Source organism: Athene noctua, chromosome 1 (assembly GCF_965140245.1).
Source record: "Athene noctua chromosome 1, bAthNoc1.hap1.1, whole genome shotgun sequence".
Taxonomy (NCBI): Eukaryota; Metazoa; Chordata; class Aves; order Strigiformes; family Strigidae; genus Athene; species Athene noctua.
Window position 1 is genome coordinate 101,567,793 of NC_134037.1, and position 27,357 is coordinate 101,595,149.

General features: G+C 40.4%; 1 protein-coding gene across 2 annotated transcripts; it reads left to right on the forward strand.

Moving 5' to 3' along the window:
• The first annotated feature begins 11,717 nt into the window (after nt 1–11,717).
• On the forward strand, nt 11,718–27,135 carry KCNG3 (potassium voltage-gated channel modifier subfamily G member 3). 2 transcript variants are annotated; one of them, XM_074897113.1, is made up of 2 exons: nt 11,718–12,457; nt 21,461–27,135. In XM_074897113.1, the coding sequence occupies exons 1-2, from the start codon at nt 11,802–11,804 to the stop codon at nt 22,104–22,106; spliced, it is 1,302 nt and encodes a 433-aa protein (XP_074753214.1). In that variant the 5' UTR covers nt 11,718–11,801; the 3' UTR covers nt 22,107–27,135. The 2 variants fall into 2 exon arrangements, with proteins under 2 accessions (XP_074753214.1, XP_074753215.1); XM_074897114.1 differs by having other exon boundaries at nt 11,718–12,424.
• Nucleotides 27,136–27,357: the final 222 nt, after the last annotated feature.

Below are 27,357 nucleotides of genomic sequence, written 5' to 3' on the forward strand. Positions count from 1 at the left end.
TGTTTTCCTATTATTTTAAACACAAGAATAAGATATACCAGAATAACCCCCTTTTATACTGTTACAGCTTCTTTCCCCTTAGGGATCTGTAAAAGTTTTTGAACTAATGCATATCAACAACAATTAAAAAACCAAAACCAAACAAAAACCAAACCATCCAATCAAAACCAAAACACAAAACAAAACCAGAACCAACCCAAAAAACCCAACCAAACAAACCACAACCAAAAATACCCCCAAATTAGGCAGCAAGATACCCAGGAATATTTTCACTGAAGCCTGTTCCCAAATTTCACCAGAGTAACAACCAGCAGTGAGGTCAAAGTACAAATATCTGTGTATGTGAAATGCCCAGAAGACATCGCAGAGAAAAACACAGCTCACACTGCTAAATCACTTACACTCTGAGACAGAAGAGGCCTGCTCATGCATGTTTCTCAGATCTGCTTCCAGAAGTTCTGGTCTTCTTTCCAAATGAAGACTCATATCCCTTTGAGGACTGGCTGGGTCTGTCAATAAGCAGCAGTCAACATCCAAATCCAACACTGCAGGGCTCAGTTTTAACAGGTGCTGAATGCCATCTGCTTTCATGAACATCAACTGGAAGATACAGATCGTACAATACACATAGAAGGCCCTCCCACTTTGCAGTGCTTAAGAGTACTGTATAAGTTCTTGTAATAATTATTCATAACATCAGTTCCATACAGACTTTTCCATGAACACAGTCAAAAATAGTGCACTGTGACAGGAAGGGGAAAACTGCATAATAAATGCATATAATAAATATAATAATAATAAAATATCCTGGCCATAGTGGCCTTCAAGCCTTTCAGAATATGACATTTTTAATGAATATTTTAAGATTTCATGTTTTGATTGGGTTCCTCTTTGGTAGTTGCCCAACATTTTGGGATGAGGAAGGTTATTTATGATTAACATAGTCTTCTGAACATGAGTCATTGTGTGTTTGGCTATCAACCTTTTCTGTTTAGAAAAGGAAATAACAAATGATTGAATACAGCATAGTGATTTGTTGTGATTGGAGAGGTAGGAGGAGAATGTGTATGGGCCACGGTTGCCTTCTATAGGGTGGCATCTGGACTCCACAGAGTTTACAGTACTTAATCTGACATTTTTACCTTAGCTCTTTAGCAAGCTTCATACAATCTATAAAGCATAAAATAAGTATATGTTAGTTCTATCTTAAAAACTTGAAGAGATACACTGCTTAATAGTAATTGTGACTTAAAGGCAAACAGTCATTTTTAAAGGCCTTTTACAATTTTGTACATAGAGTAAAATGTAAAACTGAAAGTATCAACTTGTAGTTTAAGTGTTTTGTTTTGTTTTTTTAATGGGACAAACCACTGCTGAGCAGCTTTCTTACTCACCTACAGATTTCTATGATGGAAGTATCACAGGGATTGAAAGCAATATTTGCTGCTGTATTAGTCCTTAACAAATTCAAATAGATTTATGAATGCAGTGCATAGTTTCAAAACTGCCTTGTTCAGGGATGCGCTGTTTCCTACAAACACTGGGAAACCCCATTACACTTCCATCAAAATTATTTCCCCACAAAAGAGGACAAAAGTAACTACAGTTCTTCATGATCTTTCTGGAATTGTGTATTAAATTGAAGCATTCACTCTCTATTGGAGACTGCTGTTCTGAACAGCAAAAGGTAATGCTGCTCTTTCAGGAGCACCAGTTTTGCAATCTCCTCCGAGGGCAAAACTTCAAGGCACAGAGAATCCATCACGTCACCATTCATAACTAAAATTTTCTCCATCGCTGTTTCCATTACCAGCCTCTGTTGCAAGGTTTATAACTTGGCAGTAAAAGTTCATGCTAGACTGAAACTTGTCCTGTGAGGTTTAAGGAACCCAAGAGCAATTTTCTTTTTTACTACAGAAGTACTTCTCTCCTTGTAGGAGACAGAGAGGATTGCTTTTATGTCAACAAAATAAGCAAAGACTCTAATGCCCACAAACAATTATACCAAGCGATTTCTCTATAGGAAATAACTTTTCTGTCACACAGAGCATCCGTCTCTTGAGCCAGTTGACCTAAATGGTCACAATTTCTACAATGCAGATTCCTTTCCACAGAATTTATCTAAAATTCCTTAAATACAGCAAATACTGGAATACTAGACAAACCATCATTATTAGTGATAAAAACATATTTTATTTGCCTACAGAGACTCAGAAGGACCAAACAATAATTAACTCTCAGTCACACCATTGTAAATTCAGATAAACTCTATTAATACTGTTAATCCACAGAAATCGCACCTTGGGGAAGGCAAGAGAACTTGGTTACATTATTACAAAATTCAGCAATAGATTGAATCTTTAAGGCCCAACGCCATGAAAGGAAGACTGCACATCTATCTGCTCCACTCCCAGTACAGGATGGGGACCCACACACTTCAGGTTGGTGACTGGTCTGCCAGACCTCCCTGGTGCACTGGGAGGAGGAATACTGGCACACCTCAACAGACTTGCTCCCACAAAGCTTCCAAGAAGTGCGGGGTTAGGAATCACAGCTCCACAAGCTTACTTTCCTCTCAGCTTTCAGGGACTACTCCTTGGGGGATAATGAAAGCATAAGAGTCTGTAAAAGTCAGCTGCATGAGTAGACAATCCAACTACATACGTGGCCAAATATTTTTCCTGTTCTGTGAAGTCACCGAAATGTTGCACTTGAGAGATGAGGAGGTTGTAAGGAATGTTTTCCAAATAATCTCTGCAAATAATAAGAGAGAGCACGAGGCTCTGGCACATCCTCAATTTCTGCTGAGACCCAGGCCACAGCAACTGTTCACATCTTTGAATCAGTGACCACATCCCAGGCTGAGTGGGGAACTCCTCACCATCCTCTTTCTTGGGGCTGAGAAGAGAGAAGGAAAGGGGATGAATGTATGACTGAGTAGAACATGCAGAAGTAGGGCTCCCAGTATAGCTCCTGGAAAACAGAAGCACTGAACTTCAATCCTATGTTTTAATCAGTAGTTGGGGTTTGGGTGTTTTATTTGGTTCATTTTGGGTGCTCTTTTGGTTTTGTTTTGGGTCTTGGGGGTTTTTAAGTTTATTTTCCCTATTCTTCTCCTTTGGAGAAAAAAATTAATATATGAATTACAAAAAGTGTTAGGTAGAAGACACAGAAAGCCAGTGATATAAATTGGTGAATTAAAGACAGGTATCAGAATTAAAGATATAACTATAGGAGGAAAGAAATCAAACAAACAAGGCACTGCAAACATGAGATGTCTGTTCCCAGTTTGAAGTCTGCTTGGCAGCACAAATGTTTAAACAGATGAAATGTCTAAAAAAGAGAGTCACATTTAAACCCACTGAGGGAAAAATGTGTTGATGATCTGATAACAATACTCCTCAAAAAACTAAGGAAGCCACATGATCTTGAGGTCATGTTTTACAGTCTTCAGCATAAGACCACAACACTAAATAAATAAATCAATAATAAAAAGTGCAAACCCCCAAACAGAAAAAAGCTTCCCCAGCTGAATGCTGCAGTCTGTGGGCAGAGAATTTCTGCTAAGGGTAGGAGCCTTCTGAAACAAGCTTCTGTGATTGTTACTATAATTTCCCACCTTTGAGAACCAGGGCAATATCATATTCATTGAAGTGCAACACAACACAACGTGTCTCATTAAATGATGCTAAGCTTTTCAAAAGAGACATGTACATATTTTTTTACTATGATTTCAAGGTAACTGCTGTCTCCTGCCTTGTTTATGCAATAGTTTAAAGAAAAAAAAAAAAAAAAAGGAAAAACAAACTCCCATGGATCAAAGGAAAACATGATTTAGAATCTGAAATGAGTGATCTGTTTTATTCTGGCTCCTGCAATTGAAAGGCACATCTATAAACCTGCCTGGGCAGCTTAATGTGCAAAAACCTCTACTGAAATTTTACCAAAGATCTTTATCAGCATAAGTTAGCATAGCTCTGCAGACAGCATTAATAATTTGTTTCTTAGCCATCATTTCCAGAAAATTTCTGGTTTGTCATCAATATTGTGACGTTTTGGTTTTCTGCTAAACCCAGGCTAGGGTCAGTCCTAACATGATGGCAAAGTTGTGCCCAAGTCACTCCAGCCCCAGCAGCTGGGTTCCACAGTTTATTGCAATGGGAAGCAGGGAAATGAGGAGAAGTCTAAATTGCTAATGTGGGTTGATTAGCTTTACATCCTGCAGGTACATCAGTAGCTGAGTCAGAGAGGTAGTGGCCATTACAGCAATGCAGGTGGCCCACTTGCTGTTTGATTTCGGCATGACGCAACTGTTTTTGAGCACTGCAAAGTCCACCAGCAGCACTTTCTAACACACCCCGTGATGGCAAAGGAATGCATATTTTTAAACTGCAATGTCATTATGGATTTTGGCACACATATTAGAGGGGTACCACAGTAAAGTACCCCTCCTCTGAATCCCACTCCTCTCTTCCCAAGGGGAGTGTGGGGAATTCACCTTCCCCTCCCGTAATTAGCAGAAAAAGAACAATTAGTGAACATATTGCAGCTTTCCAAGAAGTGACTCAGGAACTGTGACTTCAGTGACACTTGACTTAAAATGTGGGGGCAGGTCTGCACGTAGGTAGGATCTGCAGTTGCCAGCATAGAAACAAATGTGTGTTGAAATAGGCAAAAATATACGTTAAAAAGAAAAATCATTATATCAGAACTTGTACAGAATGAAGCTATAGTAACTTATACCAGAGAACAACACAGCATAAAAACTGTACACAAATGTATATTTTTTACAGTGCGAAAGAAAAAAAAAATATGTTCTTATGCAGTTGTTTTATTCTCAAGAACTAGATTCTCAGATAATTTGCTAACACTGTTCTAAGAGGTGATCAATCTACCAGATTGTTCTGGTGGATTTTGTACCCGATCCAGACCATTGGTGTTTACATCTTGAAGTTGTAGTTGAAAAATACCATCATGAGGAATATTATACCTCCATAAAATGAAGGCAGAGAAAGACAGACTCATTCTGGCTCCACGACATTTCTAGCTGTCTAATGGAGATAACAGTGTGATCACTTTAGCTTCCAATTCCAGGACATGATCCAGTCTCTTGTGAGATTTAGGAAGGAATCATCTGATGTAAGGGGAGAGAAGTTATCGCTTCTGAAACCAGAAACCAACTTGTGCCAGTGATACAGCAGTGAACTCAGGCAACATCCATGTAATTCGCTTAGATGTTGACAGAGATTGTGTAGGCACATGGGGAGACCTGTATACAATTGCTTACATGCAACCCTGCTTAGTATAACCTTTTTGCTAGAAGCCAGAGTCCTCTCCAATATACTGGAGATAAGTTACAGAAAGTACTGAGGGATCTTCAGCTTATTTCTGAACAGCCATGAAAGGCAAGCTGCCATTTAACATCCTACATTGTAAACTCAGGCTGGAGTGGCTTTATTTGCTTCCCTGTAACAGTAATGAAGCTATGCTCCAGTTGTTCCTGAAGCTCTGATAATGCAAAGGTTTTAACACCTTATTGTGCTGCAGAACTAGGTCTGCCTATGTCCCAAGGAAGGATACAAGCACACCGCACTCCCCAGTGCTGCAAGAGGCTTGGGAAAAGAGATTTTTAGAGAGGTCTGATCTAATTTTCGCTGAGAATCAAAGGATTTCTTTGTGAACAGAACAAGACACTACTGGTTTATTAATTTTAACTGGATGAGTATTCGACTTCAGATTTAGTATTTTAAGAACCTGAGCATCATCTTTAAGTTTTAAATAGTCATGCAAATGTTTATTTAAGTTAGCAAGCGCAATCATTTTTATTATAAAACATTATAGTCAGCAGGAAAAGTTTCTGGGACTTCTGGAAGAGCATGTAGGATTAGACTAAATAGAAATTAATTACTCTTTAGAAATTAAAAACTGCATGTAAGGGGTCAAAGTGACTGAATTTTGTATTCTCAAGTGTTATATAAGACCTGATTCTGCATCATTTATTGTAGTTTAGTACGATCAAGTGGTCAGTAGTTAACAACGCAGCATTTGAGAAAAGCAGTATTTAAGAAGGAATTATTTCCCCTGTTCATCAGGAAACAAGTGAAAGGACTTCCAAAAACACCTTATTTAACTTTATTTCCTCTGAAGTGTGAAGTTTAGAGCAGTGTAACAGCAAGACAGAGTTTCTAACTTTCCTTCCCCTGAGAGCTTAGGTATCTAAAATAGAAAAGTACACTATTTCTCACTAAGGAATAAAATAAATTAACCAATATTTCCAGAAACTTCTCTTTAGAATATTTTTTCCACAAATCCAGGAAAACCCTGGGGGAAAAACTTGTGGGACACTAACTCACTGTGGTCAGCTCTCACCTAATTAGACCTCTAGGCTTATTACCTCCTCTAAATGAGCAGGCAGGTCTATGTGTGCTGCCTTCAATGGCCCTGCAAGTTCCCAGCAATAGGATTTCAGAGTCCCAGCTGTCTGAATTCCCTTTCCAAAGACCATGGGTGACTCACCAGGGCATCTGACCCCAATCCCAACCAACACAACTTTCAAGTTTCCAGTCCTGTTCCTTCAACAAGGCATAACAGATGCCTAGGGCTCAATTCAATTACCTGAACACAGGCATGAAATGTCCCCTGTATGGCACCCAGGACATCCATGGGGGCTGGTGGACAGGACACAGAAGGCTCATGCATTAATGGAACAGCAGGTGGAGAATAGGGCATCTCAAGTGAAACCAACTCATGGATGTTTAGGCAAGTGAACTGAACTCATAGCCTTTGAGGATGCAAGGGGGAAAAAAGCCTACAAAAAACTACAACAGTAACTCTTTATGTTGGCTAATGCAAAAAAAAAAAAGTAAGATTGTGACAAAATAATGTTTATATGCATTTATCTGGCCCGGTTTTCTTCCTCTTCTGAGAGCATACTTTGAATTCACCCACACACGGCTTCTCCAAATCCTAGGATTTCTCTCCATCTTCTCTGCCGACAGTTTCCCTTCCCCTTGGTTGGCATTTAGAAAAGGATCTCACTGCTGTGAAAGCACATTCTTGCGTTGTACTCTCCTGTGAGAATACGTTCATGCTTTTGAATTCTCCATTAGCAAGTCTCCTTCTAATCACCTTCCTCAGGCAAGCAGAAGTCCTGCTTTCTGTGCTTTGTATGTGCCTGCCTGGAGTTCAGATGTAGAAGCTGGGGTAAACCAGTTTGTTAACAATCTCTGTCCAAGAGGACTTAATTTGATTCAATAATCATTGGCATTTAATAGCCTTCAACAATTAGCCCAGCATCAGGTACAAGAAGTTTTGCATTTGATTTTCTCAATATGGAGGTGAAGGACAACAGAGAAAGCAGTTGTCTCTCACATTTAAAAAAACCCACTCACAGTCTGACCTACAAATACATCGAGTCTCCAGTGTCAAATCTAATTGTTCACAGCCAAATTTACCAAATTGTTAGCATGTTTCATGAAATAAGTTATTCTAATTATAAATGTCAACTACAGATTGTATTCTGTGCACATGTATATATGTGAATACCCAACTCCCTACTAAATGTCATTCATCCGCTTTTAGAAACATTCATATTCAAAATTATTCAGATTTTTCTAAGTGCCTCAGTGACAAGGGAACTTGTACTCTTATGTCAGGTGCCACTGACAATCCAAACTGCATCTGTCATTAGACTGTTTGGTAATTATATGTGGTAATAGGCTCACCTCATAAAAGGCTTTCTATGTAACCCACAAATCACATTTAAGTAGAGGGGCTTTGTTGCAGAGAAGTTTGATTAAAGAAAAAACAGCTATTTTAAACCATTTTTCCCCAAGACCTAAACTAAAGATAAAGGCAAGCCATAGTCCATCTGTGCATATGGAACCTTTTGAAGCATTTGTTCTAGTCTATGTATTGCCTTTTCAAGTAATTAAGATAGATACGGCCAAATGCAGTGTGTTCAATACCAAAAAGCACTGGGTCATCCCCTCCCCTAGTTTTATATGTTATGTACTGTATACTCCCTGGCCAGGAAGATCTTTTTGTTCTGTGTGTACAAGTCAATCATCATGGCAACCTGCTCCACTGCTAGAGTGCCTACATCTTGTGGTCATAAAAATAACCAAGATTCCTTACAGAAGACACCCCACCAAAAGCCAATTTTGCTTGCACTGAAATCAGCAGCACTCAGTTAGTACCTCAGTAGGAAGAGAATTTCACGCCGTTATGAAAGATGCCTGCCATCAAAAGATACCACTTTGCTCACATACAAAATGCAAGTAAAGACTCCCTTTTCTAAAAGCAAACATAGAGCTGCACTCAAAACACAGAGCAATGGTCTCAGCGCAGGGCCAGAAAGATTTGGAAACTGTAGAAAATTTTTCAAGTTCATTAAATTACCCTAGGATGCAATAGCACAGCACAAGCCTTGGAAATAAGTATTGACATAGAGAAAGCGATTTTTACATAACAACTATTAATTGTGAAGTTCCTCCTGGGCAGCAAGTGATAACAACTATAACACCAGGAAAAGAGTAATTGCTTCAATTCAACATCCCAGCATGTATCTCCAGGTCATAAAAACCCAAACTCAAACCAACCCAACCCCCCAATCACCTAAACTCAAAATACTTGAGAGAGGCCTTTATTATATTTTCAATTATTAGTCAGCTCAGTCCTTCTAAAGATTCACTTTACGCTTCATACTTTACCATTTAACATATAGGTTGAATACTCTATTAATTTCTGTGTTGATCTATTTAGACAGATTTATTGGCTGGCCTTTTTTTTTTTTTTTGCCAATTAGGTACCATCTCTCAAATCAGGACAGCTGGAACTTTCAAATACACTTTTTTCCCCCCCGCTTACAATAGATTTTAAAAAAGGTCTTAACAGATTACTAAGTGTCTTGCTTACAGTCACACATTTTAAGTGTTTTGTCTCTTTCAGACTCACCATCCTATTTGTTTCAAATTTCTTAAGACTTTCAGTCACAAAATTCAACACCACCAAAAAAAAAAAAGTTACACTCACTGACACTTCCTGGAAAATAAGGCATATACCACAACAACCACTGAACTGACACTTATAAATTCTGAGTAACTTACATGAAGCAATGCGAGTTACCACAAATCTACTATAAACCAGCTATTTCAGAACTGCAGTGGGTAACCAATCTCAAAACACCAAAAATCAGAACATGTACTGAAAAATTACAAGTCCTGTCTAAAATCTTGCTAAGTTGTGGCTCCTGGTGCTAGGTGTTGTTTACAGCTATTGACACCAGCCCACTGTAACAAAATCACCTCAATTGAAAGTCAGTAATTATAACTAAAACAACTAAACTTGAACACATCAGACTACAGAGGAAAACATTGTGTTGGCAGGTTAGCTTTGCTTACATCCAATGTTTGACAAAGTTATTCTGAAGGAGGAAATCATTGTATTCTGTATTTAAAAGAAACTGAAAACCAGAAATAGGCATCTATTTTGCAATGCTACATCAAGCAAGGTACTTTAAAGACAAAATCTTGCCAGGCCAGCACTTTACCTGTTCTGCCATACAGGTTCACAAGACAGCACGTAAAGCTTTGTTCATCTTGAAACGACTTCTAGAATGTAATTCCAACTCCTATTTCTATACAGTTAGTAAATACATGTCTTCAGGCCACCTTATTCACACTCTTCTCTCTTCCTTTGCCATCTCCCTGTGTGGAATGAAGGGGGTTAAAATATATGGAGCAGGAAGCATGACAAATTGCAAACCCAGAAGCACCTGGATAACTGATTGTCACTGTCAGAGTTCTAGTCAGGTTTTGCTATTTATTTTTTAAACAGATATTCTAGTAATTGTTCCTGAAAGAATTAAATAAAGAACCATACAGATCAAAGAAAGGTGAAGAGGTTTAAAGTAGTGTTTGTTGCTTGTAAAATTAACAGGCAGCCAAGATACATTAACTGAACATAGCTGCTGGAAGGAAAACCTTTCCAGCTATGTGAAAACAGACAGCAGCATGACTAAACAGAGATCAAAAATGACCTTACTGCAGACCAACACGCTGGCCTGTATACTTTCACCACATTTTGTGACTGGAGTTTGGGTGGGTTTCTTGTCATTCAGTAAGTGAACAGAGAAAAATGACTAACCGTGACCTCTAGTGGTTATTCTCTATAACAACCATAGCAGGGCTTGCAGAACTCTCTTAGTGGTAACGTGGACATTTATTCGAATCTTTCTCAAAGTATTTTTTAGAAGATGACAAATAGGGTTAAAAATAGTAGCGCTTAATCGCATTCTCCTTTAAAACAACAATTTTTGCTACACGATTAGATGACTATCCATTTATTTTGATACACCTATGTGTGCCTTACAAGTCTTGGCTGAGAAAGTAACATGGCAGCAACAAGAAAAAACAAAAAAACCCACCCCCAAACCCACCTACATCTAGAAGGGCAAAGAACGGGGCTGGTAAAACACTGTTTTAATCTGGATGTCCTTTTACAGACACAGTGCTTGAGCCACAGATCTTTGGCATTGGTTTTGAAAGGATAGACTCACCTGCCCTTTCTTCTGCCAACTGCAGGCACATTCGCAACTGGAAGCACCTCACTGAAAGGGAGAGAGTGTCTTGGCTGATTTTACCGCTTGATGCTCCAGATGTTAATAAGCCTAGAAGATACCTCAGCCTGGAGAATTGCTATACCAGAGTCAGAAGTGTGAATGAAGAACTCTGTCTACATAATGCAACCAAATGAGATCGAAGCTTTGCAGAGCAGACAGGGTCGTACCAGCAGCTGGGTGTTTCAGTGCGGTAGATAGGTGCGGGACGCAGGACCGGAGGGGGCTGCACGAGTGAGACGTGAGAGGGGCAGGGGCAGGGGAGAAGGCGCTACCCAAGGCACCCGACTCTTCCCGGTGTCCACACACTACGTGAGGAGGGAAAGGAGAAGGGTCTGCCGATCCAGATGTGCGGGGGGGTGGGGGGTGGGTGGGTGGACACACGACACAGGCTGTGAAAAGAAACCCGCGTTTCGCAGGGAAGCCCGGGCGCTGCCCCGTGCAGGCAGGGCCGCGGCGAACAAATGAGACGGGAGCGACTGGGGCTGGCAGGCGGCTGCCTTGGGCAGGGGGGAGCGAGCGCTGTCGCGCTCAAACGATTCACTGGAAGCTTTTTTTTTTTTTTTTTTTTTTTTGGAGAGGGGGTGCGTGTGCGCTACTTGGGCTTGGCGGCCAACTTCGCCCAAGTGCCTCTCCGCCGGGCTCTCCCCCGCCGCAGCCGCAGGCCCCTGCCCGGCGGGCTCCCCGGAGGGCCGGGGGCGGCGGAAGCCCCGCGGGAGCTCCGCGGCACCCCCCGCGCTCCGCCATGTGCGCGGGCGGGGGAGGAGGCGTGTCCCCAGCCCCCCCCGCCGCCGCCGCGCCGCCCCCCGGTCGCTGCCAGCCGGCACCGGCGGAACGGAGCGGAGCGGCGCCGGGCGCAGAGATCCCCGGCCCCGCCATGCCCCCGGCCCCGCCCCAGCGGGGCCCCGCGGAGGCGCCCGCCCGCCGGCGCTGAGGCGGCGGCCGCACCTGCGAGCGGCATCGCCGGGGGGGCGCGCAGCCGCCGCCGCGCCCCGTCTCCTGCGCGGCCGCCGGGGCGCCCGCAGCGGCGCCTCTCCCGCCTCCCCGCCCGCCCCGTCGCCAAGCGGGAGCCGCCAGCGGTGCGAGCGGAGCCGGAGCCGGGGCCGGGGCAGCCTCCGCCGCCCGCGCTGCCCCCCGCCTCGCCGCCCTGCCCGCCCGTCCCCTCCTCCGTCCCGCCCAAGCCATGAACTTTGGCCGCGGTCCCTCGGTGGTGTTGAACGTCGGGGGCACCCGGTACTCCTTCTCCCGGGAGGTGCTGAAGGATTTCCCGCTGCGGCGGGTGAGCCGCCTGCACGGCTGCCTCTCGGAGCAGGACGTGCTGGAGGTGTGCGACGACTACGACCGGGAGCGGAACGAGTACTTCTTCGACCGGCACTCGGAGGCCTTCGGCTTCATCATGCTCTACGTGCGGCACGGGCACCTGCGCTTCGTGCCGCACATGTGCGAGCTCTCCTTCTACAACGAGATGATCTACTGGGGGCTGGAGGGCTCCCACCTCGACTACTGCTGCCAGCGCCGCCTCGACGACCGCATGTCCGAGACGTGCACCTACTACGCGGCGGAGGAGCCGCCGGGGGAGTCGGCCGGCGGCCCCGAGGGCAAGGGCCGGCGGCCGCCGGGAGCCGAGGGCGGGAAGTGGCTGGAGAGGATGAGGAGGACTTTCGAGGAGCCCACGTCTTCCGTGGCCGCCCAGGTCCTGGCCACCGTCTCCATCCTCTTCGTCATCGTGTCCATGGTGGTGCTGTGCGCCAGCACCCTGCCCGAGTGGCGGGCGCCGGAGAACCGCAGCGTGGAGGAGCAGAGCAGGTACACAGCAGAGTCAGTGAGGGAGCCCTCAGGGTAGGAGGATCCTTTATTTTCCTGCTGTCCGGTCCCCGTGTGTCCCGTCCAGTGTGTCCTGCCCCTCGTCCTGACCGTCCATACCTGTAGCCCGTGCGCCTTAAAACGCCGGCGCTGAACTGGGGGGGCCTGGGGGGGAGGTGGATGTGGGGGTGTCTCGGGGAGCGGGCGCTGCTCTACAGCTCCGGCTGTCGCCGGGCGGCTCCGGGGGCAGGGGCCGGGCGCGGGAGCGGAGCCCCGCGGCGGGCAGGGCCGGGGCCTCCTCCCCGGGGCCGCCGGCAGCGGCCGCGCTCCGGGCGCGCAGCCCGGGGCGGGCTCGGGGCTCGGGCACGCTGACGGCGGCGCAGGTGCCATCGGAGCGCGGCTCCTCTCCTCTGGCAGCCTGCCTCCGCCTGGGGGGGAGCTCGGAGCTCTGATCTCCCCGCTCCGAGGAGCTCCGGGACTCCCTACCCACGCAGAGAAGTTCAGACACTTGGAAAAATCATATGAGGCCCTTACGGTTGTGGGAAAAGGGGGACATAAAACCCTAAAAGAATGCAATTCCCTTCTTCTTTGGGAAAAGCGCAAACCTGCATGTACTCTGCGGGCATTCGTACAGGTCCTTCTGCTGGAGCAGATCCAGCGCCTGCTACGGTTGTGCTCTTGTAAAATCCTGTATGTGGGAACACCCATTCCTCTTTCCATCTCAGATTCTCTGTGTCTGTGTGGAGCACAGGAGATGATCAGGCTGCGCAGTAAGCTCTTGCAAATGCATCGTAGAAGTGCCCAAGCGTATGAATGTAACAGATGTTTACGTTTCCTTTAGATAAAACGTAAGCGCCCAGAACATTGCAAAACAGTTGCAGAAACCAGGGCATGGGGTGTAAGGCTCAATCCCGAGCCTTACTAGTAGGAACAAGTCCTTTCTCATCTTCTCTGCGACCTCAGTTTAGGGTTACGTTGATGCAACTCTGCTGACTTCAGTATCATTGCTCGCTCACTCGCTCGCTCTCTTCTGCTCCCTAGAGAACAGACTCAAGACCACTCTGGTAGGATTTCCCCCGTAAATAAGACTGACATAGAAAGAACGAAGTAAACACTTCCTGTATTTCCTAGCTTCTCCCCTTCTTTTAAAACAGGTTATTCAACAAAAAGTTTTCAGCTTCTGCTCAGCTAAAGGGGCCCTACACTAAAATAGCAGACTTGTCATTATGAAATCACCATCTTTTACCATAGAGTTAATTGGAATGTGATATATTATATCTTAGTAGCCAAATTAATTCCTCAGAAAGTATTTTCATAGTTTCCATTAGCTTAATGGAAAACTGCACCTGTATTTCTCACTGTAGCTGAGCCAAAGAATTGATTGTATGAATAAAAAGAAAGCAGATACAGATTGAGCAGCTGTTGATTCCTCCTTAGATTCAGTTATGTCAAAAGTTAATCTTACAGGTTCTTCAAGTTAAAAAGCCTTACTTAAGCTTTGCAAAGTTATTTCAAAGGGTGGACGTTTTAGATGATCTTTTTGTAAGGCAGCAAATTGCTTAGATACCCCCAGTAGACAAGGGGAAAATAGGTGCAACACTACCATGGCATTAACGGCATCAGTCATATCTTTGTTCACATCTTCAATAATAATTTATTTATTATGTTATAATCATATATTTATTATGTTCACATCAGTCAACAGTCATTTTTCCTCTTACTGAAAGAGTTCAACTTGCAGAGGAACAAGGCATATGACGTGTGAGTTTTCTTTCGTAGTGCTTTGTTTTCAAGAACGTGTGTGTATTATATACACACAGAATTTTACTTTTCTGAACAATTGCATATTGTATACCAAGTGTTTGAAGGATAAGGGATCTTAAATACTTGCAAGGTACAGTGTAGCCGAGCACTTCACAGGGCAGTGAAGGCTTCTTTTAAAACCAGAAAGACCATTATCAATGGTAGGGTGAGTTTCTTCAGTACGGGTCGTAGTACTCCATGGAACTGCCACAAAAAAAGAGGGGTATTTCTAACCATCTTCTTGCAAAAGTGTTGCATGTAAACGATACAGGCTCGTTCAGTTCATGTGTGACTTAACCGACGTGTTCTCACTGCACAGGAACCGATGGCAATTTAATGGCAAACACATGGAAAACAGATACAAATGTGTTCCTTTCTTTCTACAGCTGATCACCTGCTGAGGTGGCCTCTTGTTCTCTTATGGCAGACACTCCTTTCTTTATTGCATATGCTGCATCATGACTAAAAAGCCCGTTACATCTGGGAAAAAAGGCATGAGCTACAGTTGCTTTTAAGTCAGTCATCCAGTTTAGTTACAACTGCTTATATACATGCCATAGGATTTGACCTAACATGCCCAGCTGTCATCTGACTTTATTTCCCTTTAGTTGTTTGTATTTTCTTTTGGGTTTTTTTAGTCATTTCATTTTAAATGAGTTTTCAAAACCTGCGTAGTTAAATGGCTTCTTTGAAAGTCTGACCACAGAAATCACACAGAAGTGTCTGGGATTGTGAACTCTGGCTATACTGTCCATCTTAGGGGAGAAGGCTTTTAGAAACATGGCTGCTAGTTTCTGATGCATTTAAAAGTTTGAAGTCAAATTCTGGCTTTTGTTTATTAACCAAAGTTCCTCATCAAAATAAAGAAATTCTATCTAACATGATAATACAGGTTTGGTTTGTTTTGGTTGGCTGCTTTTTTTTTTTTTTTTTTTTCCCCCCCCCAGAGAAATTGTGATGTAAATGCTGTATACAAATGAGTTTTGACTCACATGGCACTGTGATTACCATTATGAAGACTTTATACATTATTCTAAAAATGTTTTTTTGAAGAGTTTTGGAAATTAAAGTTGAATGGGCTTATCTAGAAGTCCTTAAGCTGTGGATTTTGGATGTGACTGACTATTCAGATCCACATAAGGCACTGCTTAGAGGAAGTGAGAACTACCTCATGAAATTCAGCAACTTTGATATTTTTAGTCTCTCACATGCTTAGTAATAAAAACCCTTGTCCTTCCCTCAATGTTATGTTACAGTTCAGAAGAAAGGTGCCACATGGATAATTTCTGTGGCTGAACTGTGGTAACCGTCCCCAGAACCGCTTTGGGCAGCTGTAGTGAAAATGGGTCTAGCAGTATGTCTCCAGCTTACCTGCATATCATCTCTACGAGTGAGGGGGTCACTAACTCAGCAATTTACAAAATCGGCCTCTCTAATGAGGTTTGCAGTGAGGGTTACAGCTGCTGCCAGCTAATACCAGCTGTGTTTATTTTTCTTGTATGAACACCTCTTCACCAGCAGAGGAATTGAGTCCACCAAACTTTTCTCAGAAACCATTATGTTGTTACTACTTTTCCTGGTAGCCTAAGACTATTTCTGATCCTTTGGGGTAACGCCCTTTAGAGGGCAACAGAGAACAGTAACGAATAAGCCTTTTTATGGACAGAGTGATGGGGAATCTGACCTCTGAATTTCATAGATCTTACAGACACGGACAGTATAATTCCCTGATTTGCAGAGGGATTGCCTTCCCCAGGTCTGTTCTCAGGATGAGGCATGAGTTATTAAATTTCTTGCATTTTAAGATTTTTGCTCTCTTCCCTGCCTTGGCATGTTTCACTTATCAGAGCTAAAGATTTGCATCAGATTTGCAGAGTTTAGGAGCAGACAGCAGGGACACCTGTCTCCCCTTCTGTTGCTTCTGGCAATTTCAAGCCATCTTTGCTCTCCTCTGAACTGTGCCAACAGATGCATACTGCGAGTTTCTGATCAGGGACCCGTCCACACATTGATCGTAAGCAGCATCTTTTGTGGAGAGCTTCTCAAGCCTGTAATAGGAAGTAATTTGAAGCTGCTTGACTTACTGCCAGCACAGTTCTATCTACCTGCCTTTAAACTATTTTTCTAATGCTAAGTACGAGTAGCTTGTTAGCACAAAGAAGAGACTGTTGCCCCTTTTCCACCTACTAATCACGGTTACATTTGTTTTGAAAGAATCACTTGGTTATCAAGCCTATATGATTGCTGTGTTCTTAAGCAAAAGCAAATAAACACAGTAACTTCTCCAAACAGCATCTCTCAACAGATACCAGTGGGCTTTTCTGCATCTCTGTAAGACATCAGCTTAAAAAGTTGCATCTGAATTTCAGACAAATAAAAATCATTATTCCTTTATTGTGGTGGGATTTCAGAACACCAGGATGCCCAAGTCCAAAAAAATAAAAACTTCTTTCCTGGGTAAGATCTAACCTGAACACCATATTTTTGCTAAATTAAAACAGTAAACTGAAGGTAAAGATTGGAACTACAGACCTAAGTTAAAAACATGGATGTGGATTCTTCTAATGGATTTGCAAGCTTTTTTGAAAAATAGAGGTAACACAAGGAACAGACATGTATCACTGCCTGGCCACAGGAGAATCTTAACGAACTCAGCAGGGCTAGGTGCCACTTGTATTCAAAGTATACGGAAAAGATGATGAGGACTTGAGATGTTCATATCCAGCTATCCCCTGAGAGCTGTGAAAGGCATTTGCCCCTGCCCGGGGAGTGCTGTGTCATTACAGCCTCCCACATAAGGCATTGGAGTTTAATGCTTCAAGACATATTATTGCTACCAAGCCAGAGAGAGAATGGAAAAAAGGCAGCAAGGTTTTTAATGCAGGGCAACTAGCTGTTTTGTGGCCCTTAATCTACAGTTTGTAGTGAAACAGAAGCCCTATTGATTTCAAAAGGATTTTTTTTTTTTTTTTAAAAAAAAAAGACATTTGCTGAAATGACTAGGAGTCTTCATGAGCAGGAATTTGATCATTCTGGCTACTGCTTGGATGTTTTTCATGTTTAATGTGCTTTACATGGAAATAGGCTTTAGCAACAATTTAACAAATCAGTGCTGACAGACTTTAATCCTGTCATATACTGTTTTTAATCATATTATCTGTTTTCATCATGTGTCCCGTTGATGTGTATGTTTTATTTACAAGCTTAATAGATAATAGTGCCATGAACTAATATTTTGGCTAGATTTCAAGCAACTCACCAGGGGATACTGAAAGTATACAAATTGGCACGCTGTGGCAAAGAATAATGCTAAGTTGAAATATTCTAAGACATTCACAATATGGGTTTTTTTAGTAATAACTAGTCTTGTTAGTGATTGAAAAAATTTCTGAAGTGGTTTAGCTCATTGTACATAAAACAGCTTATTCTGAAAGGAAGTTATCAGATGGAACAGAAAATTGAACAGTCATGGGATTACAGGAGAAACAAGGCTCACAAAGGCTTGATTTTCCATTTATGGACAAAAGACTCATATGAGCAATCTTGACAGACTGTTAAGTACCATGACGCTTAATATTATAGGGGAAAAACCCTCTTTCGTGTGCTTAGGTCTGGGGCAATGAACAGTAAGTTTGAGCAGAAATAACCTGTAACTGAATAAAAATTGGGACTTGGTATTTTCTCCGATTATTTATAAATTTTGTGGGGAATCTTCAAAGAAATGCTTCATGAGTTTGTTTTTAATTTTCCCCTCTCCCTTTTGAATGCCAGCTAATTTAAAACTGAACTGATGTGGGGGAAAAAAACAACCAAAAATTGTGATAGAAGTTTATAAAACAGGTACTACATTTTACCAAATAGAGCTCATGATTTCATTATCTAGTTACAGATTTTAATGCAGTGCTATTCCAGGAATAGAAAATAAAAGGCAGTCTGTCCTGTGAATATGTAACAAATATTTTAAGAAGTGGTTACAGAAGATACAGTAACTTTAGTCTTCTGAGTGCATGCATTTTATTTGGCTTTAACTTCATACTCAGTTAAGTTCTCTTTCCTTATTAGATGTTATTTATCCATTAACAAGGTTAGCTATAAAGTTAAGTCACTACAAGGAGAGGGAGACTTGACCTGAAAATGGAAATGTAGTATGTAGCACTCCAGACTTCCCAACAGGCCAGAGGTTTCTAGTTCTTCTCACCACAGCACGCACTTTTATCTGATTCACCAGGACTGCCGAAATCCATCTACACAGGCAAAAAGGAGTATGAAGAGAGAAAAGATGAAAAATGTTTCACTGGTGGCTAAGAAGTAAGGAGAGGAAGGACAAAAATAAGGGACACCCTTCTTCATTATCTTCTTCCTAGCCAGGATGCCTATAGTTGATGAGAAAGAAGGGTAGATAGATGTAGAATGGAGAAATGAAAGTGCAATGTGTAACGGAGTGGCAGTAATGCATCTCCCACTATCTTGATCTTGCTTTGTCATTTTTGCATCAGTGATGTTGCATAGCTCTCTTCAAGTCCATTTCACAGTAAAAGGCCTCTTCAGGCCTTCCTACTGAAGTATAACTGATTTTTAGTATCTCTTGTGCTCAGAACTGCCAGACTAAAACAATGGATTGATCACATTTTGTGGATTTTTACTTGTGCATCTATTCCCCAGATTTATAGCAGACCACTGAATCAGTGTTCATTCATAAAGAGGAATTCTACTGAATCACAATAATCAGGACCTAACTTCCTTAAAGTTCAACTCAGAAATAACCAATAAAATGGAGGAATCACATTTCCAGCATTATCAGGGCATCATGAGGAAATACCGAGTTAAAAAGCTTTAAATTCTATAATTTTGAATTGCTTTTTCATTTAAATGCTCCATGTCATAGGATACAGGCAGCACTACCAGAGAAATCTCGTAAAATGTAATGAAACAGTCTGTTGGGATTGTTGAATATTCCTGGCTACAACTTTCTATCCAGATACAATTTTTCTTTTAGTCATTACATGAGATCTCAACTAGTCAACGTATAAGTACATTCAGATTTTATCAGTGTGTCCATTACTATGATCTTGCTGTTTGACTGATTTTACTAGAGAAAGGCTTAGGTATTTCCTCATCTCGTCTAAAAACGATTTAAGAGAACTTACCCATTAACATTTTTTTCTTGATTTTTTTCGGCATAAAGGAACAATAATCCACATCCATACAATAGCTTTCATATATTCTGTACATGACTTTTGTTTAGAAGATGTTATGATCTGAGCATTTTTTTAAAAGAAATTAAATCTGCATCTGAGGTAGTTACCACTCACTGCCACTAGTAAAAGAAGCCCTAGTATTTTCAAAAGCTTAATTTTTAAGAGAACACACAATTCTTAAGAGCAAGCTATTTTTGAAGTTCACAGGTCTTTCCATCAAAAGGTGCTAACATGAACAAGGGTTTTAGAAGCCCTTTATGAAGAAAGGCCACTTGCTTACAGAACTTTCATTAGTCACGAAACAAAAAAAACAAGGTCTGGTTTTATGTGAATAACTATTTCTTTAAGTAATTCATTTATGTCCATTTCAGTTTGCTGTGGCTGGAATTACAACGTACCTTGTGACTTTACATCAACTGACTGTAACTGTTTCCTCCACTTTTAGCATAAAACTAAAGTGAATGAATGAATAAAATTAATTTAAAAAATAAAAACTTCAGTGTATCAAACTTTTATGAATGTTCATTTATAGAGTCTATTAGTATAATTACAGCAGTTACAGAAGAATATTGTCTTTCTAACAGGCCTTTGTCTTAATAATAACAATAGATTTCAGAACTGGTAAAAAATTATGCAGATGTGTTAGGGAAGCAAAATGTGAGGTTTGAAATGACAGTTGGATTATTACTTGCAACTCATTACGTTTCTACAGACACTACCTTGTCAGGATTCAGGATCCCCGCAGTAGCAAAAAAGCTCTGCTTGTATGTAGTATTTTTCAAATTCCCAATCTCACATCAGTTCAGTTTCAGATCTGTTGGTACAAAAAAGGCATTGGTGATTGGCTTTTTCTTTGTTCAAATTGCTGGTAAAAAACCAAAAAAACCCCAACCAAACAAAGGAAAGGGGGAAAGATTAGCTTCCATTCTTTCCTGTATTAAACAAGTGAGCACAGTCTGGATTCTTAAGAAAAGGGTTATTTACAGATGGGGGATTTGAGACTACATGCACAACAGTTACTAAATAATCTTGGAGGAATGTTTTCATCTTCTCTTTCTACCTTCCACCAGTTTCAAGTTGAGATATTCTCAAATGTCAGTCACTGCACTGGGACTTGAAAATATTTAAGAACATACTGAAATCACCTTCCAGGATTTATTTTCTTAAGGGCCTTATTTTTATTTGGTAAGATTATGATCTTGCCCATTGTTTTGGTTACCTGGACATTTTTGCTGCAATACAGTTTAGGTGGAGTTACATTTAAAACAAAAGAAAAAAAACAGTAATGCAGAGCATAGTGGTAAATGGGAGGACACAAGCTTATTAAGTTGTGTACCAATGATGAAAAATAAAATACCATCTGTATTTAGTGGCAATACCTATAAAGTTCTGAATATAGTTCTAGGTAAGCCCCTGTTTGGGATGCAAATCGATCAGATTGGTTCCTGAAGAGCCAATTTACATTAATTACCCAATGCAAAAGATGACTTCTGCATACTCCATTTCTTCACTTGCATTTTAGTTTAACAGTCTGGTTCTATACATTGCTAACCAGCCAGTTATCCATTCATAACCAGCCAGTTCACTCATCCACAGTCCTTGGCATTCTCAAGTGGATCAGCCCTCACAGATTTAAAACAAACAAAAAAATGAACAAAATTCCCCCAAATCCAACCAAGAAAAAAAAAAAAAAGCAGTTCTAGATAATGTTACACGTTGGCATTGGTGGTGTACCATTTCCTGTAGGGTTCCAGTTTTTGTAGCTATATTTGCCCAGTATTAGGACCAGAGCAATCTATAATTCAAAAAAAATGATCAGTGAGTGAGCTCTTAGCAGTCACTGGTTTAAACTCCTCACTAGATCCTCAGGTTAACTGCTGAAATCTGGTGCTACCATGCGTAGGATAAGAATAGCATGGCATTCTGTTTGTCATTTGTGGAAGTCTGAGTGTCAATTTGGTAATACCTGTGAACAAACCAAACATCCACTAAAGCTTTTGCACAAAACGTAAATACTGTACTTTGTTTCTTTTGACAGGATAATTGAAGCTATCTGCATAGGCTGGTTCACTGCAGAGTGCATTGTGAGGTTCATCGTCTCCAAAAACAAGTGTGAGTTTGTCAGAAGACCTCTCAACATCATTGATTTACTGGCAATTACTCCTTACTACATCTCTGTTCTAATGACAGTTTTCACAGGGGAAAATTCGCAGCTTCAGAGGGCTGGAGTCACCTTGAGGGTCTTAAGAATGATGAGGATTTTTTGGGTGATTAAACTGGCTCGTCATTTCATTGGCCTTCAAACACTTGGTCTGACTCTGAAGCGTTGTTACAGAGAGATGGTGATGCTACTTGTCTTTATCTGTGTTGCTATGGCAATTTTCAGTGCACTTTCCCAGCTTCTTGAAAATGGGTTGGACTTGGGAACAAAGAATAAGGATTATGCCAGCATTCCTGCTGCTTGTTGGTGGGTGATCATCTCGATGACCACAGTTGGTTATGGTGACATGTGTCCCATCACTGTACCAGGAAGGATTCTTGGAGGAATTTGTGTGGTTAGTGGCATTGTTTTATTAGCCTTGCCAATCACTTTCATTTATCACAGCTTTGTGCAATGTTACCATGAGCTCAAGTTCCGATCCGCTAGGTACAGTAGAAGCCTCTCTGCTGAATTCTTAAATTGACTAACCTTGCATTCTGTTGTAGTTACATGCTAAGCTTTGTCTTAGAAGAGAATGGTGGAAGGTCCCTTCGTGTGTCCTCCTTGACTGGATGGTCCCATGGAACAACATTCTCGCCAGCCTGGAGAAAGCCCGTCACCATTCAGACAGGAAGGATGGCCATCTGCCTTGGGCACCTTGCAGGGAGAGGGACTGACGTTTCGAATTTGAGAGAACAAAATTAACAAAAGAGGATTCAGAAGTCCTCAACCAGACTAGTTTGGTCTTCAGTTTGCCTTTTCACACAAAAGCAGAACAAAAAATGGGCTTAACAGTGAGATCTGTCGTTCCCATAATTACATCCTATACCATTCTAAGCAATGTGTAGCAGAAGTTTTTCAAATATTTCAGTATCTAAACGCTCCACAAAGGCATTGGTAACTTCTTGTTTGAAGTTTTAACTTTTAATTCAGATAACCCAATTAGATACTGAAGGAGAATCACTGCTACTTTTGAGCTTTGCAACAGAGTAGATCTGGTTCTGTAACTCAGGAAACATGAAGAATATAGGTCTGTAGGGCAGAGAGTCTTGAGACCTGATGCTGATCTTTGATGAAGCACACAAATCTTCTGTAAAGCCAGTGAAGTCAGTGGCATTGCTCTGAACTTGGTAATTCAAAGAAGTGCAAGTACACCTCTGAATGTTATAGCAAGGATTTCTTTAGCCACAATTAATTTCTACTCTGGAACCAAATTGGTAGCAGAAGCAAGTGTTGTACTTTATAAAGATCAGCATAAAAACCAGGCACAGATAAATACATTTTCTGGTAGCTTAGTGGGGGAGCTATCCAAATTTTACATACATTCAGTTCAACTTCATCCACCTGAAGTTACTCATAAGCATAGATATTTCTTATCCCATTTAATTAAACATATCTATCATAGTGAAAGTTCTCGAAGACAACTTAAAAGATTCTGTCGCTCGAAAGTCTGGAGAAACCACTGGAAACCAAGAGTAGTTGCTCCCTGTCAGATGAAACCCTTCATCACCTTTAAATTCTTCAATCCTTACTGAAGGATACACTTTACTTTAATGGAAGTTCTAAAAACAACTGTAAAAAGCCCAGAGCATACCAAAGAAAGTAAAATATAGAAGTGTGAGTTGCACTTGGCAAAATGGTATATTCTCCAATGTAACTAGAAAATGAAAATGAATCAAGTTAGGTTCTGAAATATCGTTCACTACATTTCTTGTGTAGTACTGCTTAATAGCCTTGTTCAGTATCATTCTGAAAGGCTGCTATGTAGAAATGTGCAGTTAGATACTAAAACACATTCAGGTCCAGCTTTACAAGTTTGGGTACCAATAAACATCAGCAGGGAGCTTTCTTACTAACTAACATGGAAGTTCAGAGTCATCAGCATAGTTGAACTTGGTGTGCTTGCCTGAAAATACTGCATTTACTATTACTGTGCTATAGAACAATCTTTGATATACATATTTATTAAAAGCTTTAGAAGTAAAATGAGTACCACCTAGAAAACAGATCTCGGGAACTGCTCACTCAAATAAAAGTACCACATTGGTCAGTAACTAGTACACTGAAGGCTCTATCCTAAGACCTGAAAATTCATTATCATTTTAAGTGGTCTTAGTCTTAAGTAGTCTTAAAGAACTACATTTTTTCTGAAAACCTGTAAAGAATTTTAGTAGCCTTCTTACAGACGAGCTTGACTTCAATAGTTTTTCAAGACTACATTATTAACAAACGTTACAGCCATACCTCTGTTCTTGCCACTGACTCATTCTGGTGTTCAGAAGGTTAGCTTTGTAGTTCCCTGTACTACTGTATTTATGTCTTTTATATCAGAATCATGGCATTCAGAAACTGGCTCCAGCATTCCACAGAGAGGTGAATATGAGATAAGCAAAAATTTCTTTCTTAGGTGAGATTCACAGCTGATGTTAGTTAGGCAAGTTGTGACTTCAGAGACACTTAGATGTTTTACACCAGCAGAGATGCTGGCTCTGTATTCCTGCATGTGTACCTATATATATCCTGCATATATTATATATTATAGTCAGTCAAAATGTTGGGGTTTTTTTCTCTTCACAAAAAATTTCTTCCTTGACAAAATTGAAATTTCAGACCTTAATCCAAACACAGCTGTTGAAGAAAATGACATTTTCATCTTCTAATGAAAAGTTTATTTTTACAATATCAAAAGCATTTTCAAGGAGAAAATCACTGTTTTTTTGTATTCTGATCTATTTTTTTTTTCTCCATTAAAAATAGGTAAAAAAAGCCCCACGTGAGAACTTAGCCCTACAGATTTTTGTATGCTGGTTTTCACACTTGGGAAAAATACTGTTTTTCGTAAAACTCCTTAAAACTTACTTTGTCTTTTGTCCATGTGTTGTATTTAACCAGACCAGTACTCTGAGATACAGCCCTCCTCCCACAAAACACCCAAACCATCATCACGATGACAATAGTTTGAAATCCATACAGAATGTGAATATACTTGAAAGTATGTTACAGTCTTGATTTCAAGACAAAATAAAATGTACTTCAGCACTACCTATAAATTTAATCTTTAGATGCCCATACAAAGGAAAAACTATAAATAAATGCACATAATAAATTGTGAATACCAATTTGCACAATGAATCATTTTGTATAAGCAATTAAGGACAGGAAGTTTTCAAAGATCCAGGCTGTATGTGATATACAAACAAAATGTTTGATCCTTTATAAAGTGCTTACCAGCTAAAGAATCCTTTTCCAGTGTAAAAAGGTTACCTAATGAAAATAATCATGTAAAGGAGTAAATCTGTGGAGATTATTTTAAACTGTACTTTTTTTTTTTTTTTTTTAACAGCTTATGTTCACTTTTTATATGGCAAGATGTGAACAGAATGACCTAATGTATTTTTTGAGTTATAATAAAATATTTTGAAACTGCTCTATATAAGCCCACTAAGGCGAGATACTGGGGTGGGGTTTTTTGTTTTTTTATTGTTGTATGGTTATCAGTGTGTAGACTTTAGTTTCCTTAGAAACCAAGTTGAAGTAACGTGATCTCAACAGTAGCCTTAAAACAGAATTTTATAGTAAGCAAATAGGGTTCCTGACTTCTAGTAATACATGTCATCTTATTTTCAATGGACCAATGTTTTTTTAGTGAAACTTTAAAAGAACTGAATGATATGTGTAGTCAACACTAAGCATACTTTAAACAAATGCAGCTGTTTTACTAAATGTTTACTTGAGACCATGTTTCATGCAGCGCTCTATTTCGAAATACAGCATTTCAAAGGCAAGTGAAGACAAGCTGGCTCATTTCTAATCATTGCCAGTTTGAACCCTATACCTATACAATAAAATACTTCATGGGCAGTACCTCTTTCAATATCAGAAACATTAACCAATTAGATGAAATACAAATATAACAAAACTGGGGATAAATGAAGAAAGCTTATATAATTGTGATCCAGCCTTTCTGTTCATCTAAAATTAAAACCAATGCCAGTTAGTTTTGAACAGCCATTGTATGTTTTGATGGTAACAAAGGTTAATCATACACTATGTACTAGTTTCAATCCTTGGAACTAACCTATTGGGAACTATACATTGGCTGCAATCATTCAGGGTACTTCGTGCCACTTAAAAGCATTTGATCATTAATGAAATCACTGAAAGGAAAGCTGTCTAGGGTACATTTTCCTTCTACAGTTCCACAAGAAGCATCCTAAAAAATAGAAAGCTGTCTAGGGTATATTTTCCTTCTGCAGTTCCACAAGAAGCATCCTAAAGAACAGAAGATTATAATTTCCCTTGATGTAATACTTGGGAACAGCATTGTCTTGATGAATACCCACCAAAAAAAAAAAAAAAAAATTGCCTGATGATTTTAAACAGTTTTATCAGCATAGGGATCAGCCATTTAAATATGTGATATTCATTCTTACTGTACAATGGCTTATCCTGGTGTACATAGCACGAAGTTTGAGGAAGATAAAAATCCTGTTACTGTAAGATTCCTATCTCGATACCCATGTATTTAAAGGAAAAGGTATTGGGTTTTCATATTGTGAATGCGATTTGTGCCCATAAAGGAATTGGTCTTCAGCTTTTGTAGCATTCAACCTCATTTTTCCAAAATAAAACTAAAGTCCTTATGGGTTCAAAACACTTATCTCTTCTCCTCTGGGTAACAACTACAAAAATCTTACCAGGTCTGAACGTGTGCCAGAAGTGGTCATATGCACACACCAGCCAGCTACATTCAGCAGCCAAACCAGCCAGTTTCCTGGGAACCAGCACAACGAACAAGGTCTGGTGTGCTATGAATTTTCTCCCACCTGGGAGGATCAGGATAAAACTCCTGACTAAAGTTTGATCATCTGAAGTACCTTGAAAATTTTAGAATTATCCTTTCAAAGGAGCTTCTAAGAAGACATTTGCTGGAAAATTAAATAAGGTAGGCATAGCAAAAAAAGATTATATTGCTTTATAGAAATCTTTTCACTATGATTTTAAAAAAGAAAATTAACTCTCATTTTCTGTTGTTTGTAAAAGCAAAAATGCAGGTCAGTATACCCCTGCTAGTTAAACTTGCTACATAAAACAGATCCCCATTTAAAATAAGATTTAGTGAGAAAGGTCTTCCAGTTTTGCCAGAGCTGTAACAGTTAACACTAGCTGAATAGCTGCCCCAGCCCATATGGAAGAAACAACAAAATGCTGGTTTCACAGTGGAAAACTGATATGATGTATAGCCTGCGAAATGCAACACAAAATAGGGAATATCTTTTGCAGATGATTGGATAGGTTAAGCATCAAGAAGGCTGCACAGTGAGCAACCAAGACTGCCAGCCTGTTTGACAAGAAGTATAAAGAGCCACCGAAGAAGAAGAAGAATATAAATCTTTTGTCAAATTAATAAAATGTGATTGTTTGCAACTACGCATTTTAGACTCCTTTATTCTTTACAAATGCAAAGGTTTATAATTTTATAGAACATTAATTTTATATATTGTTCGCTTATCTGTGAAGAAAAAATGTATACTATAATTTGAAAAGGTAATCAATGTTTTTTGATGTGAATACAGAAATAGATGCATAAAATCACATAATAAAATTTGCTGGTCTTGTTGCTATATTTCATGGACTACTGGTCAAAACACAAATGTTTATAAAATGTGTTCTTTTTAACAAATTAATTTTGTGGCTATTCATATTGCTATTGTACCTTGGCAAAAACTTTAAAC